The 18,922-nt window shown below is 38.1% G+C and overlaps 2 protein-coding genes across 5 annotated transcripts in view; one reads left to right on the top strand and one right to left on the bottom strand.

The window, feature by feature from the left end:
• LOC121259634 (rho GTPase-activating protein REN1-like) overlaps nucleotides 1-17,003 on the top strand; it is a 32,292-nt gene extending 15,289 nt beyond the window's left edge. For all 4 annotated transcript variants that reach the window (XM_041161273.1, XM_041161276.1, XM_041161272.1 and 1 more), the window contains 11 exons: nucleotides 1,625-1,709; nucleotides 2,126-2,369; nucleotides 8,644-8,841; nucleotides 10,123-10,449; nucleotides 10,682-10,731; nucleotides 12,343-12,403; nucleotides 12,493-12,576; nucleotides 12,812-12,913; nucleotides 12,991-13,160; nucleotides 14,073-14,136; nucleotides 16,078-17,003. In XM_041161273.1, coding sequence (XP_041017207.1) covers nucleotides 1,625-1,709; nucleotides 2,126-2,369; nucleotides 8,644-8,841; nucleotides 10,123-10,449; nucleotides 10,682-10,731; nucleotides 12,343-12,403; nucleotides 12,493-12,576; nucleotides 12,812-12,913; nucleotides 12,991-13,160; nucleotides 14,073-14,136; nucleotides 16,078-16,323 — 1,631 coding nt within the window. In that variant the 3' untranslated portion in view covers nucleotides 16,324-17,003. The remainder of the gene's footprint in view (nucleotides 1-1,624; nucleotides 1,710-2,125; nucleotides 2,370-8,643; nucleotides 8,842-10,122; nucleotides 10,450-10,681; nucleotides 10,732-12,342; nucleotides 12,404-12,492; nucleotides 12,577-12,811; nucleotides 12,914-12,990; nucleotides 13,161-14,072; nucleotides 14,137-16,077) is intronic.
• Nucleotides 17,004-17,265: 262 nt separating this feature from the next.
• On the bottom strand, nucleotides 17,266-18,569 carry LOC121259635 (mitochondrial uncoupling protein 4-like). Its single transcript, XM_041161277.1, has 2 exons — nucleotides 18,396-18,569; nucleotides 17,266-18,344 (listed from the first exon to the last, which is right to left on the bottom strand). The coding sequence occupies exon 2, from the start codon at nucleotides 18,275-18,277 to the stop codon at nucleotides 17,291-17,293; it is 987 nt and encodes a 328-aa protein (XP_041017211.1). The 5' UTR covers nucleotides 18,278-18,344; nucleotides 18,396-18,569; the 3' UTR covers nucleotides 17,266-17,290.
• Nucleotides 18,570-18,922: the final 353 nt, after the last annotated feature.

Genomic DNA, 18,922 nt, shown 5'->3' with positions numbered 1-18,922 from the left:
TGCCTGCACACGGACTATAGGATGAGAACAAATTGGAGCAACTAGTCATATGATCAGTTCAACCGGAATCAATTATCCAAGAATGAACGGAGTTAGGAATAACACCTAAGAACGCATGAGCAAGAGGGTTATCCTTCTGTACCAAAGAACAAGACGGAGTTAGGACAATTTTAGGGATTGAAATAATTTGTACAGGTGCTCTAATTGCTACATGGTAAAAGGGACTGCATCCAAGTTGGTAGAAGGCTTCTGAGTCTCTCCAGCAGTGGCTTGGTAGGCACGACCATCACGTTTGGATTTTGGCTTCCAATTTGCAGGTTTATCATGAAGCTTCCAACACATCTCCTTCCTATGCCACGGTTTTTTGCAATCCCCGCACCATAGTTTGTTACGCCCGTCATTGTCAGAATCAACACTTCTTGACACTAGAGCAGAATTTTCAGGTTCTAGGTTTAACCTAGTTTCGGTATTGCGCAGCATGATCTTTCTCCTGGACTCCTCACGCCTAACTTCAGAAAAAACTTCCTGAAGAGAGGGCAATGGTTGCTTGCCAAGAATGCGGCCTCGGACCTCGTCCAAACTTCGATTAAGGCCGGCTAAAAACATGTCAACCCTGTCGTTTTCCTCTCTCTTTTTGTGATGAGCATAGTCATTCAAATTTTCCCAAATATCCTCATAACACTGATCAAGTTCCTGCCATAACGTTACCAATTCGTTATAATAAGTAGTAACATCGCGATCATTTTGTTTGGATTTCCAGAGTCGAGTTTTCAACTCAAAAATTTGAGAAGAATTCTCCAGTTCCGAATAATGATCTCGAACTGCCTCCCAAACATCTTGAGCAATGGGAAGAAATAGGTGAGGTTTTCCAATGGCAGGTTCCATGGAATTGATGAGCCAAGCAATAACAACAGAATTTTCTGACTACCATTTTTTCAGATTAGGAACACCAGCAGCAGGTTTTGATATTTCGCCAATTAAGTGCCCAAATTTGCCTTTGCCATCGATTGCCAATTTTATGGACTGAGCCCACTCGAGATAGTTGTGCCCATTGAGTTTAGTAGCCGTGAGATAAAGGGCTGAATTCTGGGAATAGGAATCAGCAGATACAGACGTGGGAGGAATAGTGGGATTAGGTGGAATGGTTTCAGAAGTACCAGAAGAGTCTGAAGAGACGGTGGAAGTTCTTTGGGCGCGGGTCATCGCCGGCTTATACGACATCATAAGAAGAAAGAAGGAAATAGAAGAAGAGCACGAAGTTCTGATACCATGTAGTTTTTGAGAAGAAGAATAATCATTCTTATTAATTTCCAAGAGAAACGATTACAATATAAATAGAAGAGGAAGGCCACCAAATCAGCAAATCAAATCAGCAAATTTCTAGGCTAGAAAACTGAAAAACTGAAATATCTAAAATAGAACTTCCTAATTTATCTCCTAGAAATCCGACACATGAATTTCTCACCATAGTTGAGTTTCAGCTTCATTAGATATATTACCAAGGAAAAAATTTATATGCCATTTTTTTGTTACACCACGTTTAGGTGTTGTATGATACATCTGGTGATCTTTCTAAGCTTCATTTTTTATATATTTCATCATTGGACTACTTTATTATGAATAGGAACTGATCGTGGTGTTAGAGTCAATGCTATACGTGCTGCAATATTTGAGACATTCCCGGAGCCTAATCGTCATTTATTGCAGAGGTAGTTGATACATTACTTTTACTGTTATTTCTATATTTTTCCTAATTTTTTAATGTATATCTGTTTATGTTTGATTATTTAGATCTCATTTTTCATATTCAGAATATAATTGTCATTATATTTATTTCTTGTTTCAAAATTGAAATGCTTGTTTTCTTCTTTACTTTAATGATTTATTTTCACTATCAATGTTCATTGTGCTTTTGGAAATTAATACACACACACATGCACAACTATGCAGACACGTGCGCTGACAGTAATATATATCAATATAACTATATTTTCCTTTTTTGTTTTGTTTTTTCCCCCTCTTTTCCCCATCTGACAACTATGCTCTCACTAGTTTTACCATGCAATATTTTGGCATTTAGTTGCATTTCTCTATATTTTAGTTTGTTTATTTTGCCCCCATTCAGAGTACTTGTGATGATGCAAACTGTAGCTTCTCACAAAGCTGAGAATCGAATGAGCTCCTCAGCCGTCGCTGCTTGCATGGCACCCTTGCTTCTGCGTCCACTATTAGCTGGTGACTGCGAAATAGAACATGATTTTAATGTTGGTGGTGATGGTTCTGCCCAACTTCTGCAAGCAGCTGCTGCAGCTAACCATGCTCAAGCGATAGTTATTACATTATTAGAGGAGTATTATAACATATTCAGGGTAAGTTCTAATATCTTCTTCACTCACAGTTGCTTTAGACATGGTTTCCTATACTAATGTTCTCACTCGCTTCATGCACCCACACATGAATGTGTGCTAATATATGATATATGGTTTTTTATCCATAATCAGGTTTTTTACCTATGAATTGTCCTAATGATCTATGAATTCCTATGATGTTCTTTTTCTTGTTTATAGTCATTCAAATATTATTTGAGACTAATAAACTTCATATGAACTCTTCAAAATAGATCAGAGCCAAGGGATAATTTTAGAATAATTACCAAACACAACTTCCATAGAAATCTTTTATTTTTCTTCTTTTGTTTTGATCTTTTATTCTCTTTCATACTAGTTCGGGTATTCCACCCATGACGATGCATTTTTTATTCTCTTTTCCTTTTTCCCTTTTCTTTTATTTTCTTCTCCTTACTCTTAACCCCACAAATATAGGGGCGGAGCCATGATTTTTCTTGGGTTGAGCCAGACTGGCAGAACAATACACTCCTATGATACATTATAATTTGTTCCCAACCCATACAAATTCATGAATAAGAAAGTTGTCATATGAAGTAGAAGTACAGTAGATTACCATTTGCTATCAATGAAAACGTCAAAACAAACGAAAATGAACAATAAAAGGAAGTTCATGAAAATGATCATTAAATACACACACACACACAATATGTTGGGCTTTTTGTGTGGAGCCTAGTTCTGTTTTGTGGCAGCCCGATTTGATGACCCGACCCAATCCGACAAGAATTCGTTGCCTTTTTTTGGTGGATTTTCAATGAGGCTTGTCCATGTTCGCTTCGGCTTGGCTTGGTTTTAGCTCTTGAACCGGTATGACCCGACCCTTATTTGATTTTACTTGCTAATAACCCTAACTAGGGTTTCGCCACATATATATTATACTTTTTGTACGACCACTTCTTGTACTGTCACACTACATATTCGACTTTCAAGAGAATAAAATCCTCTACAACTCCATGAACGTAGACACATTGCCAAACCACATAAATCTTGTATTCGTGTGTGATTGATCTCATTTTTCTTTACTTTTCTCTTATTGTTCCCAACAACTGGTATCAAGAGTTAGGTTCAAGTTTGAATAAGAACGATGGCTGGAAAAGAAGTGAAGGTATTTGGAATTGAGAAGTTTGACGGTACAGATTTCGGATAATAGAGGATGCAGATTGAAGATTATTTCTATGGGAAGGGACTTCATCTTCCTCTGTTAGGGAAAAAGCAGGATTAAAATATTTAAGATCGATAGGTTCTGGAGGTCATTCGGTTGACTTTATCAAGGTCAGTTGCACACAATGTTATTAAGGAAAATACTATTGTAGATCTTATGGTGGCCTTTTCTGATATGTATGAGAAGCTGTCGGCTAATAATAAGGTGCATCTATTGAAGAAGTTGTTCAATCTAAAAATGGCAGAAGGTATGTCTGTTGCTCAGCACTTGAACAAGTTTAACACAAACACAAATACTTGTCATCTATTGAGGTTGAGTTCGATGATGAGATTCGGGCATTGATTATGTTGGCCTTATTGCTGAATAGTTGGGAGACCATGAGAATGATTGCGAGTAATTCTGTTGGAAAAACAAAACTGAAATATGATGATAACCGATATTTGATTCTTGCGGATTCTGATGAGACTTCGGGTTCAGCTTCTTTCCTTAATATCTATTCTCGGGCAGAGGACATGATAGGAATTCAAATAAGGGTAGGTCAAAATTGAGAAATAGGGACAGGAGCAAGTCAAGGTTTGGGCAACAACGTACCTGTTGGAATTGTGGCAAGATGGATCACTTCAAAAGAAATTGCAAAATTCGAAGAAGAGTGAGAATGACGTTGAAAACGTAGTGATTGAGGAAATACAAGATGCTCTGCTTCTTGTAGTTCACATTCTAGTTGATGATTGGGTGTTGGATTCCAGAGCTTCATTTCACACCACTTCACGTTGTTGGTGACTTTGGTAAGCTGTATTTGACTGATGGAGAAGCATTGGATGTCGTGGGAGTGAGATGTGTGCATCATACACCCAAACAGGAATGTGTGAACTATGCAAAAAGTTAGGTGTTTTCCCGAACTGAGGAAAAACATGATCTCTGTGGGACAACTTGATGATGACGGTCATTCGATAGTTTTTTCATGTAATATATGGAAGGTTACAAAAGGAGCAATGGTCTTGGCTCGTGGTTAGAAAACTAGTACTCTGTATATAACATCGGGATCAAGCAATATGATTGCTATTATTGAATTTGAGAATAATGTAGAGTTATGGCACCACAAGCTTGGTCATGTGAGTCTGAAAGGGATGGAGGTACTTCTGTCAAAGGGAAAGATATCAGAACTGAAGTTAGTTGATTTGGATACGTGTGAGAGTTGCATTTTGGGTAAGCAGAAAAAAAGTCAGTTTCTTGAAGGGGGCGGAGCATTGAGGTCAAGAAAGCTAGAATTTGTACATGGAATTGTGGGGACCTTCCCCAATTTCATCTCTTGGAGGTTCTTGGTACCACCTTACCTTTTATCAATGACTATAGTAGAAAGGCCTTACCTTTTATCAATGACTATAGTATAAAGGTATGGGTCTATTTCCTGAAAAATAAATATGATGTATTTGAAACATTCAAGAAATGCAAAACCATGGTTGAGACAAATGGATTTGAAACTGAAATGCTTAAGGTTTGATAATGGTGGAGAGAGTACATTGATGGAGGGTTCAATGAGTACTGTGCAGTTTATGGTATCAGAGTGGAGAAGACTATTCCCGAGACCCCACAATAGAATGGTATCGCTGAGCGTATGAACATGACCATCAATCTCGAGCTAGAAGCATGAGGTTGCATGTTGGGTTACCATTGACATTCTAGGCAGATGTAGTTAACACTGTAGTTTATTTGATTAATTGAGTTATCAGTTTCTTTAGAGTGCAGATTACCTAAGGAGGTTTGGAGCGAAAAGTAGGGGTGAAAACCGAGCCGGTTGGTTCGGTTTTGGCCCAAAATCGAAACCAACCGACTGACTGGTGGTTTTGCAGAGCCAAAACCGACTGATGGAGAAGAGGAAAACCGGCTGGACCGCTTCCAGCCATTCCAATGGTTTTGGTCGGTTTGGGCTCCCTCTTTTGGGCCATTTTTTTGCTCAATTCAAATCTTTTTGGGCCTTTTTGGGGTTGATTTCAAATCCTAATTTGCTAAGGTTTTAAAACACATTTTTAATATTCAAGTTTCATTTTAATTTTAATGTCATTTGTAATGTTAGGTTAAAAAAAATTAATTAGCAATAGTAAAATAGTAATGTTGTGATGGTGTAAGAACTAAGTATATAGTAATACTACTATATTAATTACTAGATAACTTAAAAAAAAAAATAAAAACAACTCCACTAGATGTTTAATACACATTACAAATAATAAAAAAAAAAATTGTCCTAGACAACAATGCAACTAAAAAACATAAGATAAATAAATTGCAACAATCTTGATCTTGAATTGTGACGCTTGATTGTGCTCCCAACTCTTTATAAAAAAATTAATAAGATTAAAATATTAAATATTAGTGAATTTGGATGATGAAAAAATTCTAAAATTAATTTATAAAAACAAATGAATATTGAATGATCAAAACATTACCAGATCTACCACCAAGCTCTTCACATTATCCATGGCCTCTTGGATATCAATTGGTGTTGACGAATGTCTCAACCAATTTTGAGCACAAATAAGTGCCTCAACAGTTTTCAAAGCCAACGAACTCCGAAAAGGATCAAGTACACGACCTTTCGTACTAAACGCTGACTCGGAAACTGTAGATCAACAAGTCAAAAGCTGGGTTGAGTGCCTCACAAGGATAAATACCGATCCACCTCTGTTTTGGAAACTGTAGATCCAATGGGAGAATATGCTTTTTACCACTCATAGAACCATCTTGTCTCATGATTGTCTTCACCATCATTTGTGATTGTAGATGTCGAAGATGACTCATGTTCTTCACCGAACATAGCATTATACTCCACATAAAAGTCTGCTTATAACTGTCTCACACTCGACACCAACTCTTCAACATGAGTCCAATCATGAATTTTCTTCAGGTGGAAAGTAAGAAGCCCTAACTTACTACGTGGATCAAGCAAAACTGCAATCAACATTAACAAGTTCGTCCTATCTATGGACCCTCAATACTTATCATATTTTATTCTCATGCTTATGGTCATGCTCATTAAGCAACTATTATCACTTACTCAGCCTAATTAGCTCTTTTTGGAGTTCACAAATCTCTAGAAAACTGGTATTGGCCTTGACATATAAAGACTCAAAAAATCTCGTAGTCGCATCATAAACATTTTATAAAACTTTATAAACACCTGCACTGTCTCCCACTTCTCAGCTTTAGGAGGCCTCATGTGTCCATCACTAAAGTAAGAGAGAAAATTGTAATCCTCACTCTCCATCTGCCTGAAAGCCTTCTCAAACTTCTTAGCCGCCTCCATCATGTAAGTTGAGTTTCGTCGAGTTTGTACATCAAGAGACAACATTTTCTTACAATCAATTTTTCATTTCTCTGCACATCTCTTAAACTTGTCTAGTTTGCAGGGAAGGAGCGCACGTATCTAACCGCGTTCCTAACCATTGTGATGTTGTCATTACACTCCTTCAAACCTTCATTCACAATAAGGTTCAAAATATAGCCACAATATCTCATGTTCATATACTTCCCCCAACACATTCCCTATTAAAAACTGTCTCAAATATGAAATTGTAGTATTATTTGAGCTTGCATTATCAACAGTTATGAGATTATATTGTGATAATAATCAGAATGTGGTGGCTAGGAGTAGTGTAGAAGCTGAATTTAGGGTTGTTGCCCATGGGATCTGTGAAGTGTTATGGATTAAAAGATTACTTGAAGAATTGAGGGTTGAAAATTCACTACCTATGAGATTATATTGTGATAATAAAGCTGCCATTGCTCACAATCCGGTACTTCATAATAGAACAAAACATGTTGAACTTGACAAACATTTCATAAAGGAGAAGATAGATAGTGGACTGATCTGTTTGGCTTATATTCCGACTACTGAACAAGTAGCTGATATATTTACCAAGGGACTGCCAAAGAAACAATTTGAGAACTTGAACAGCAATCTGGCCATCAACGAGAGCGTTTGAGAGAGGAGATCAGTCCCTTGGGTAGTGCCTTTTGCTCATTAATAAAATTATTTATTGTCAAAATAAAACAAGTAAGCTCAAAGTTTTGTTTAAAGGTTCATTTAGCTTAATTCTTCCTTTTAGGTTTCCTCTCTTGCTCATTTCTTTATTTCTTATTTTTTATTTTTGGGAAAATTACTCTCGAAAAGAAAGGAGTGGTTCCCCCCCCGGCAAAAAAAAAATCTTACCTGAAACTAAAAAGGATAGCTATTTGTTTGACCTAAGAACTAATTATCAATGATTTATTTCTTCTTTATTTTTAATCTGTCATAAAATAAAAATAAACAAAATAAATTGGTGGGTTGCACAATTTTATTTTTTTTATTTCTCAGAAAAGAGCTGGGATTCTTTTGGTACGTGGGAGGGATTTGACACTGTAGTGACAAAAAATGTATGTTCTTTTTTCAGTTTGCGGTCTATGGCCTACCTAGTCTCCCTATCTCCTCCCCTGTTGTTACATCAGAAGGATAAAAAATCTCACTGCCCATGGCTTATTTTTTAGTCGGAATTTCTAATTTGTTCTTAGACATGCTGTCTGTTTGTCACTGTGAGAGTCCCAACCCAGCTGGTTTGGGGCAGGGCCAATGGTGCCAGTTTGAAAGCACTTTTTTTTTTTTTATTTCAATATATGTCTGTAAGTAGTAATTGAGTACGAGTGTAAGAGATCTCAACTATCTGTTTGCAAAAGAGTAATACTATTTTTCATCTTGTATTTTGTTGTTTCTAGTCAATCAGAAAAGTTACTTAAAATATGACACATTAACTATTTGCAATGCTATAGAATGGTAGTGGAAAGCCATATTGGCTGTCTTAAATCATGTAGCAATTTATGAACTACCTGTTTGCATAAGAGTAATAAGATTTTTCATCTTACAATTGTTAACCACTTCAATGAAAAGTTACTTAAAATATGACACATCAACGGGGGGTTTTTGTGCTATAGAATGGGTAGTGGAAGGCCATATTAGCTGTCTCAAATTATATAGCAATTTCATTGTAAATTCATTTTGATTTTTTCTTTGTTCTCTTGAGCCCCACGTTAGTAGTGTCTTTGCAGGAAGGTTCCATGTCCCCTGAAATGTACAGTGACTCAGAAGAGAGTGGAAGTGAGAGTGAGGAGGCAACTGATGCTGATGAGTCTTATGAAGGTGATGCAACACAGGAGTCTGATGCAGATGATGATCTTGAAAATGCCTCAAGTGAATCATGTGGCGAGAGTGGTAACTCTAAAAACAAGGATTTTTGTGATGCTAAGGTTCGTCTCTATACTATCTTACAGTAGCATCTACTTTTATTTATATGCTGTGATGGTATTAAAGCTATAATTTATTCCTGTGTTCTTAGTGCCTGGAACTGAGAATGAATATCTGATGATCTGGATTTCTATGTTGGAATAAAGAATGATGCTCTGTGTTCGTGCATTTAAGCCACCTTGGAGCTTGTGTCTTCTGCTACAAATTTCATTAGATGTCTCCTATTTATGGTTCCTTTGGAATATGATTTAGAGCCTAGTATTAGTTTTTATGTATTTATGTTCTCCCCTGAAATTATATCCAGACCTTTGGATTGGATTCCAAATTAAGACAATTGTGTGTCATTTTCTAGAGGCTAGATTCTTTCACCCTAGTTTCTTAAACATAATTTCTGCTATTATTCAGATCAATTATGTTCTAATATTGAGAATTATTGGTGTGGCTGTGTATGTGGGAAATATTGCACAAAATAAATATGCTTACAGGAAGTTGGTTTCACTGAATCTCATTATGGCCATTGTTCACTACTCAAATGTGTGGTTTTCATTGCTATTTGCTGCACGTGACCTATCTACTTCTTTTGTTCATTAATTGATGCATATTCTTTTTAGTCTTTCTAATATTGTCAACATTGTTCTATAGGTTCAACTTATTTCAGATATATTTTTCATTACTTATTTTTTGACTCAAGTAGCCCCTGCGCCCCCTTTTTATTTCTCTCTATTCTTTTGGACTAGAACCTGGAGGGTTTGAAGCTGGTAGCCACCGGATTAAGTAAAATTTATAAACCCCCCCCCCCCCCATACAGAACTCTCTTACTAAGCACTTTTTTTTGACTTTTCTTTTAGACACCTGTTTGCATTAAGGATTCTGTTTGCCCTCAGTACAAAGTTATGAGCTTTTGAGGAACTTATTGTCATCTTCTTCTACTTTTTTCTTTCCCTCTTTTTTCAAGGGTAGTAAAAGTGCATAAACCACCCAAACTCACACGTCTTGCTTACTCATGCAAGTCTGATGCTTACATTGCAAGACCACCTATTAAGTGTGATGCTGGTTGCTGTTTCTTCTCCTTGCATAAATTTGTTGCTTACCAGTTACCAATCTCTATTATGTATCTATTGCTGTCACGTTATATGGTTCATCTGGTTCTGTTCTGGCCTAAACTTTATTTTGATTGATGTTTTTGTTTTCTATAGAGAGAGGCTATCCGTAGTTACTTAAATGACTTGAAAAATGCTGGATTCTGATGGTTTAAACTTATACTAACTAGTTGAAAGGTGCAGGATTCTGATTCAGATTTGGGTTCTAAGTCCCCAGGATTAGGTGATGCTTCTGGAACCAGTCAGAAGTTGTCATCAAATTTATTTGAAGCTTCACTGCATCAACATGCTGTTCTCCAAATTAGTGGGAATCATCCCAATCAAAGCAATAGTAGTTCAGCAAAGCAGGCTACTGAGTCTGCTGAAACACTACGAGATGTTTCTAAAGAAACATTTTTGAATCCCACGTGTGCTCGTCCTACTCCAACCTCTTGCATTATAACATCTACAACCATATCCAATGGATCTGCACATTGTCGTAGGAGTCGTACCTTGTGGGGATGTAATGCTGTGAGTAGATTTTTTTTTTCTGAATTTATGATGTGCCTTTTAGCTTTTAGCATTATTTTCTTAGTCATATTTCTACAGCTTTATTTCTTAAAATAATATGTAGTCCGGCTTTACCAAGAGAGGCTTCAAATCTAGACATTCATTAATTTTTAGTTGCTCATCATTCTATGTTTCAAACCTGTGGCAGTTTTTGTAACAAAAGTGTTTTGATTTATCTTTTACTTGCATGCAGGCAAGGAAGAACCTTTCCATGGAATCCATTGATTATACTGTAGAAGATGAGTAAGTGATGAAGCAATTTTTTCTAACATATTTATGTAAACATATATTTCTATAATTGTTCTTTTATCGTTTGTAGTGTCATTGATGCCTTATACCATTTGCTTGATACTTCTATTGCAGGTGAAGTTCAATCGTTTTTAGTACAAGAGATTAATGTGTTGTGTGTTTGAGACACCATTATAGACAGGCTAAATACAGTCTTTGGCAAGTGTGTGTGTGTGTGTGTGAGAGAGAGAGAGAGAGAGAGAGAGAGAGAGAGAGAGAGAGAATTACTAGTTATCCTTGAAGTAGTGCTCCCATGTCTCATATGAGTGCTCAACTCCTCTTGTTTGACCCACTTCGACGTGAGGGGCAAGATGTGTTCTTGGAGTGCCTAATGGTTACTGGAGAGAAGAGATAATAGTTTTGATATTCGAGCTTCTTAATGATACGGTTGAAGGGGAGAGAGGACCTCTCTTAACCTCAGGATTAACATTGCATCAGATCACTGATCCTAGGTCAATATGCGTGTGTATGAGAGAGAGAGAGAGAGAGAGAGAGGCAATTACTAGTTATCCTTGAAGTAGTGCTCCCACGTCTCATATGAATGGTTAACCCCACTTGTTAGACCCACCTTGATGTGAGGGGAAAGGACAAAAAGTGTGTTCTTGAAGTGCCTTATAATTAGAGGAGAGAAGACCTCTCTTAACCTCAGGATAAACATGCTATCAGGTCACTGATCTTAGGTCAATACTTTTCTTTTCTGTTCTTAACTACCCTTAAACAAAACTGAAATATTTTATGAGACCAAAGTGAATTTAGGTCTCTCTAGTTCAAGTAGGACCATAGTTAATGAATTTCTAAAATGAACTTTTCTAATCCCCGGGTCAATCCCATTGTCAAATTCCACTCTGTATGTAGGTACTTGGCCAAGCCAAAATAGGTAAATTTAGTCTTTCACAAAAAAGTGATGATGGGTTACCTATGAACGATTTATTAGTAGGGTTCTAGTCAAATCCCACTCTACCAAATATGCAAGTACTTAAGCCAAGCCAAAACAGGTCAATTTTGTTTTTTACAACAAAGCGATAGATTGAATTGCCTATAAATGACTTATTAATAGATATCTAGTTCAAGAGGCGATGTTTTGGTTGGAAAAGTTCACTTTTTTCTTTCTTTTCTTTCTTTCTTTTATTAAGTAGGTAGAGGAAAGCCATAAGTTATTCATGGTTGGAATGTTGTAGATCTAATTTAAATATACATTGAAAGAAAGGAAACAAAAAATATTCCAGACCTTGATAGTCCCCTTTATTTTTCAGGAATTAGATAGAAATAAAGGGTTTTAGTCCTAAATGAATGCTTTTGGCTTTCAATGTATTACCCCTACTGTGAAGTGAATAGTGGTTGTTAGAGTGTTGGAAATTAGGTCCTAGCACTTCCCAGTTTTGTGTTCATCTTCTCTTGTTCTATTAATTGTGATATTCCTTTTTCAGTTCCGTTGTGTAGGTATTATTTGGAAAAGAAAAATCTGTATTTTCCTGCTTCCAATGACACCTCTTTAGTGATAATGGCTTTTAATTGGCTCCAATTGTTCGATGCATCTAATTTTCTTTTCATTTGTTGCATATGTAGAGTTGAAATCCAGAGACTTGAAGCCACTAAAATAGAATTGCTAAACAGAATTGCAGAAGAGGTAGAGACTCAAAATATTTTTCTTCTAAGGTATCCCTTGTATGAAATTGCTTGGGGAATTTTTACGTGAATTATTTTTTTGCTATGCAGACTAAAGGAAATGCAGTTCTGCAAGCCAGTCTGGAAAGGCGAAAGAAGGCTTTGCATGAGCGTCGCCTAGCTCTTGAGCAAGATGTAGTTTCCAATACTCTAGTTTCTTTTCTTTTCCTTTTATGTTATTTTTTCCTAAAAGAACATATGTACTGCATTGCACTCAATCTAAGCGTTCTGAATGCTTTTCTTTTGCCCCCTCCAATGCGTTGCTTTTAATTGAATATCATTAACAAACTAGTTGCAGTCAGTGATGTCTTTGGTAGATACCAAGCTTGGCCCAGAAGGCCTTATTGTGACAATGTTATTGTACCTTTAGATCGCAAGACTACAGGAGCAGTTGCGAAAGGAAAGAGACTTGCGGACAACTCTTGAAGCAGGAAGTGTGCATTTACCTGTTTTAGCCACTACTGATGAAAAGGTTAGTCTACCTTACATTTAACTAGTGGTATGCCATAATTATTTAATATCAAATTTTAACTTGCAACTGTGCCAAAGACTAAGGCAGAGCTTGAGGAAATAGCTAGGGTGGAGGCTGATGTCATCAATTTGAAGCAGCATGTTGATAAGCTAGAATCACAGCTTAATCATGAATGCAAACAGAACTATTGTTCTATGCATGCTTCGTACAATCAACCCCAACAAACTCCTAATCATCAAGAAAAAATGTAAGATTTTCTTTTCCGTGGTGGTTGAATATCTAGTTGCATTGCTTTCTGTCTGATAATTGTTAAAGAATGTTTCTAAAGTTTTGGTGTTACATTTAAACAATGCAAATCTTATGGTATAACATACATACTACACTTATATTTAAATAAGTTTACCCACCCACGTGGTGGAGCCAGAAACATTTGTTTGGGTTGGTTGAGGTTCGTGGTCAATCTTAGTCCCATAGATGCATACCCATTGTGGATTAGATCCCCGAACTCTAAATTCAAAAAGAGGAACAACATGACCAGCCTGCAACACAACCATATGGAACATTATGATGTATTTCTGTGCTGAAACAAATTAGAATGTATATGCTGACTCATTATGAAATGTTATTTCCTTTTGTTCTTGTAGCATTTATTTGATTTTAATCTGGAAAATTCACTTTTGCTTTATTTGTAATCTGTGGAATTATTTCTCTCATGTGAAGGGTATATGCCATTGAGTAATGCTAGATATAGTACTAGAGTGTGCAAAACCCGCGCACTCTCTTTGAAAAAAAATGGGGACCACCATTAAAAAAATTATTTTTTCATGTAAATCTCAGATTTAGCCACTTTTTTCAAAGGGAGTGAGCGGTGCTTGCACACCCTAGGACTGCAAAGAATTCGAGGTTATTCTTGGTTGTTGTCCATGAATTAGAAAGGGCATAACAAGGAGTTAAAAGAGTCTGAACGTGCAATAATTAGTTTTCTTTCCTTAAATTACCAATAGGTATAAGAAATTTTCAGGATACTCGGGGGGGTCTGAACTTAACATGGCCCTTTTATTGCTTACTCACAAGGCGGGTTCTTTGTACTCAGCTTTTGGTAATATGTTTGCATTAGTTTGATCCTCTTTGTTTTCATTCGTCTGAAATTTGGGTACAGGAAAGATAAACAGAAGGATACCGAAGCCATGGCCGCTTCACTTGTTGAAAGGTCAAGAAGTAAGGTAAATTGATTTAGCATTTGAGATACCTTTGTAAGAAATACCTAATTAGAGCTTACCCATTTGTTCTTCATGGGATTCAGATCATTTATCAACTCCGGCTTTATGTAATTGTTTTTCCCAAATACTTCTTTCTACAAGTAATCAACAACTTAATTAATAAGGCAAGGCACAGTCCATGTCATGGGTCGTATACAAAAGAAAAAAATAAAAAAGAATGGCAAAAAAAAATTACTGTATTCTGTATCACACGAGAAAATCTAATAACTGTCTGGTTTGATTCTTTGAATCTTGAGATTTCAGATGCCCTCATCAGATCATTTATCAACTCCGGCTTTATGTAATTGTTTTTCCCAAATGCTTCTTTCTACAAGTAATCAACAACTTAATTAATAAGGCAAGGCATAGTCCATGTCATGGGTCGTATACAAAAGGAAAAAATAAAAAAGAATGGCAAAAAAAATTACTGTATTCTGTATCACACGAGAAAATCTAATAACTGTCTGGTTTGATTCTTTGAATCTTGAGATTTCAGATGCCCTCATTACTCATTAGAGAGAAGAATACTAGAGAAAAAATAAAAGGAGTCTTTGATATGCCAGAGGATAGTCTATTTTGGAAAACCTTAATCCTTCCTTTGTAAGGTCAGGTCTAGTTGCTGTTCTGCTAATCAAATGTCTTAAACCCAATATTCTAGTGTTTTATATTTGAAAGAACCTGAACTATCTGGAACAAAGTAGTGTATACAAGCTCGTTCTATTTATTTATTTTTGTTTGGGAGGGCGGTGGGGGGTGTTCATGCCATATTAAATACATAGTGTCATTGGACGTGTGGTTTGATGAGCTCGTTTGAGTCAACCATTCTTCTTGAATCAGGGTACCACCACCAATCATTCTCTCTTGCCTAATCGGATGAGAGAACCATTGGCTTTTCTAAATCTCTTTTTCCGTTTGAAAATAGATAATAGGAAGGAAATAGAGTAGAATGTGCATTGTGATCAGAGGCTCTTGAATCAAGGATCCAGGATCATCAGATAATCAGTGGCAGGTACATATGTAGCTAAATTTCCTGCCCAAAACAGTAGGACACTGTGGTGGGTGGTTCCAGTTGAGAAATAAGTCAACAGAGCGTTCTTCTCTCTCATTGAGTGTCGGAATGTCAGAAGTAGAATAACTGGGAAGTGTCATCCCTGCTGTCGAAGTGTAGTGAGCACAGGGCTGGGCTACACCTATTCTACCTTTTGGTAGGATGACCATGAATTTTACGTCTTTTATGTGTCAACCTATTACAATCATCATGAAGTAACTTTCGTGGGGTCAATATCAGTCAACACTTCTCATCATTTTGAGCTAAGCAAACACCTCTCTAAGAAGGAAGAAGCTCTTTCCACGGAATCTGAACTTGAACTTAAATCATTTTCTGAGTTTGCATTTGTTCCGTAATCGGTCTGAAGTTTTGGTAGTGATATAATTTCTCCCACAAGCCACGAAGTCAATAGAAGTTAGTCACTACAGATCATTCATCTTGGGTTGTTCCATGATTCTGATGCTTCCTTTCATAAATATATGCTGCATTCCCCATTTTTGAATAAGGCTGAACTGCTTGTATCCCAAATCTCCTCCGCTGATAACGATTGGAAGTCATGATATCCCAAGGAAATGAGTATTTTTTTTCTGCTAGTTCTTAATGATAGTAATAACAAGACTATCGTTATTTATGTTGTTTTTGGTCTGCTGCTGCTGTTTTGACGACGACAAGATGGTGTTAGCTTTTTTGGCTTTGGCATATGTGGAATATGAATTTAAATTTCTATTCAGACTCATGAGTGTAATTGCTGATTCTCTTCAACTGCCAAACCTGCTTTGGCAGTTTCATATTCTGCTCTAGTGAGATGGGACTCGATGAACTGATGATAACGGCTTTTTTACTTGTATGCACAACAGGAAGCAAATTCAACAACTTCTGCGCTGTCGAAGTTGACGAGTAGGCTGAACTTCATGAAGGAACGGCGTAGCCAGGTAACAAATGAACTCCAAAAGATGGAGAAAGGCCGCAGATCAGGTCAAGTTGGACAAAACTTGGACAAGGGTCAAGGATTTGAAGTTCAATCTGTCCCAGATCTAGACGTAGGTGAAGAAGGATTTGCTTATTGCACATTACCCGTGAAATCCCACAAAGGTGGGAACTGATGCCAATCATTTGCAAATTCAGAAAGATTTAAAAAAATCAGGGCGGTCAACCAAGGCAGAGATAGCAAATAGATTAGTAGGTCAGTATCCCCTCGGCCTGGACGGTAAAATTAGAAGGCCAACTGTCTCATAGTATGAAAAAAAGGTCAAGGCTTCAGAGCACCAATATTTTTTTCCCCTCCCAATGACAATATCTAGAATCTAGATGATGCATGGTCTCGTATGACCATTCGGTGATTGTTTTGTGCATTTGATGTTCCTTTTTTCGACGACAATATGGTTCGAATAACTTAGAGAGATGATGAAACTCATCGGATAGAATCGGCACCAGTTTGAGTTTGGTGCCAATTTCAAGCTCGAGCTTGATCTTCACCCAAGCCTTACGATGTACAGATCATCCATCTCCTTGATGAGAGCTGAAGCATTTGTAATTATGATGCCTGAACTTTGTTTGTTCAAAGGCAACCGGGTGTTTTCTTTTTAATTCAACATCCATTCTTACTGGAGTTGCTTGGTGATCTTAAGTTAAACCTGAAGGAGAAAATCCTAGGTTCAAGCCCTCATTTTTTTGGGTGAGGTTTGGGGGTCCGGGATGTATAATTAGAGTAACAAATAAGATTACTTTTTTTTTTGGATGCGTATTTTAGCTGTCTCATAATATATGATGCTTTTTCTTTTTCCTTTTCCTTCTCCTTTTCTTTTTCTTAATCTTTTTCTGTTTTTCACAATAACATGGGAGAGTTAAGTCAAACCTAACATTCATATGGAGAAATACAAATTGGGACATGCGTGAAGGTAAAAATCTGATTTTCTTATGAGAACATGGTGCATTGATTAATTTTTGGGTGGATATAAAGTAAACTCATTTTCATGATCATCTCAACTCCTCTACTACGAAAATATTAGAATAATAATGACTGAAAAAAAAATTGTAAGCCGGTATTTTGGTCCACAAATCTTTCAATTCTTAGAACTCTTTGAGTATCTTCCTGACTTGCTCGAGTGTCACAAACAACACCACGGTGAAGGGTCCCTGCCTACATACAGTGGGTATAAACCCCTTGTACAGAGCCATGGGGCCCTCAACCCTTATCGTCTTAATAGCACAGTCCACGGCCCCACTGTAAGGAGGGGCCGCCCCTGGCTCCACCTTCATATTCATTACCCGAGTTTTGATCACGTCCACCGGGTTCGACGCCACCGCCGCTACAAAACCTGCTGCGAAACTCGCCGTCACGTGGGTCCCTAACCCGTCGTTCATCACTTGCTTCTCCAAGATCATCTCCTTGAACTGGTCGTACGACGCCAGCTGCGAAGCCGTCACGATCATGGCACGGTTCACGGTAAGAGCCGAGCCGCGCCATAGGCTTGCCACGCCTTCCTGCTTCGACATGCGCGTGATCGCATCGACCACGCTCGCATAGTTGCGCCGTTGAGCCGCCGGGAGCCGCCCGTCAGCTTGCATTCGGACCATGGCAACGTCAGCTGGGTTCCCGACGGCCGCGCCGACAGCACCGGCAATCAAACCGGCTGATATTTTGCGCAGCAATGGGAATTGATCCGAGTCCGGGTCGGTCCACTTGTGTTTGAGAACGTCGTAGAGGCCCATGCGGGTGGTGGAATAGAGTGTTTGGCGGAGCACGGTAGCGGAGACCCCGGAAAACAAGGCGGCCACGCCTTCGGTCTGGAAAATTCGTACACCGACGGAGATGGGTCCTCCAAGGCGAAGAGGCGGCGCCACCTGTGGTGGAACATGGAGGGTGGTGGTGGGCACAGTGGCAGAGGGGTGGTGGAAAGCCAATGCGGGGCGGAGACTTTGGACGGGCTGTGGGTTGGGAGCGTGAAGTTTCTCACCCTGTAGTTGCATGCGGACTTTGATCAGATCCAGAGGGTGAGTGGAACAGCCAGCGACAATGGAAGCAATACCGCCTTCGACGAAACCCTTGAGACCCATCTCTTCGGTAATGGTACGAGGGTTGGAAAACAATTTCGGCAGTCTCTTTTCTGGGCGGGGCGGCGGGGGGGAGCGGAGATCCAATTGGCAAGGACAGAGAGAGAGAGAAAGATAGAGAAAGGGTTACTGGACTAAGAGTAGTTGGAGTTGGCGTCCTTCTCACTGAAAACGGGGAGATGGTAATGGAGGGAGTTAGGAACGCGAGTTCCCTGAGACATATGCTATGCAGAGTGAATCGACGGTGAATGTTCTGACTCTTCTGAGTTTGGGGGTCGAGAGTAAGAGAACTCTATATATATGTGTGTGTGTGTGGTGTCAAGGGTAAAAGAGAGCGAAAGGTGGAGCGCGGCACAGGCTAGGTCTTGGAAGCGAAGTATAGCGCGTGGGTCCCAAGTCCAAGACGAAATAGTGTTCGGTTGTCTTGGTTTGATTTGGTTTGCCGTGTAGCCAGCCAGCGCCACCAGCTCTCTCTGGTTGGAGCTTGACTTTGACGCTAATTTAAGTTATTTTTTTCTTAAGAAAAAAATAAATACACATCACTTTTCATTAATATATTATATAATTATATTTTAAAATAAAAGATAATTTAATAAAATATTTTATAAAATACTCTCATTCTCAAATGTGTTATGAAATATATTATAA

The sequence above is a fragment of the Juglans microcarpa x Juglans regia genome, chromosome 4D (genome assembly GCF_004785595.1).
Source record: "Juglans microcarpa x Juglans regia isolate MS1-56 chromosome 4D, Jm3101_v1.0, whole genome shotgun sequence".
NCBI classification, from domain to species: domain Eukaryota; kingdom Viridiplantae; phylum Streptophyta; class Magnoliopsida; order Fagales; family Juglandaceae; genus Juglans; species Juglans microcarpa x Juglans regia.
This window is presented reverse-complemented; position numbering and strand designations above follow the sequence as displayed.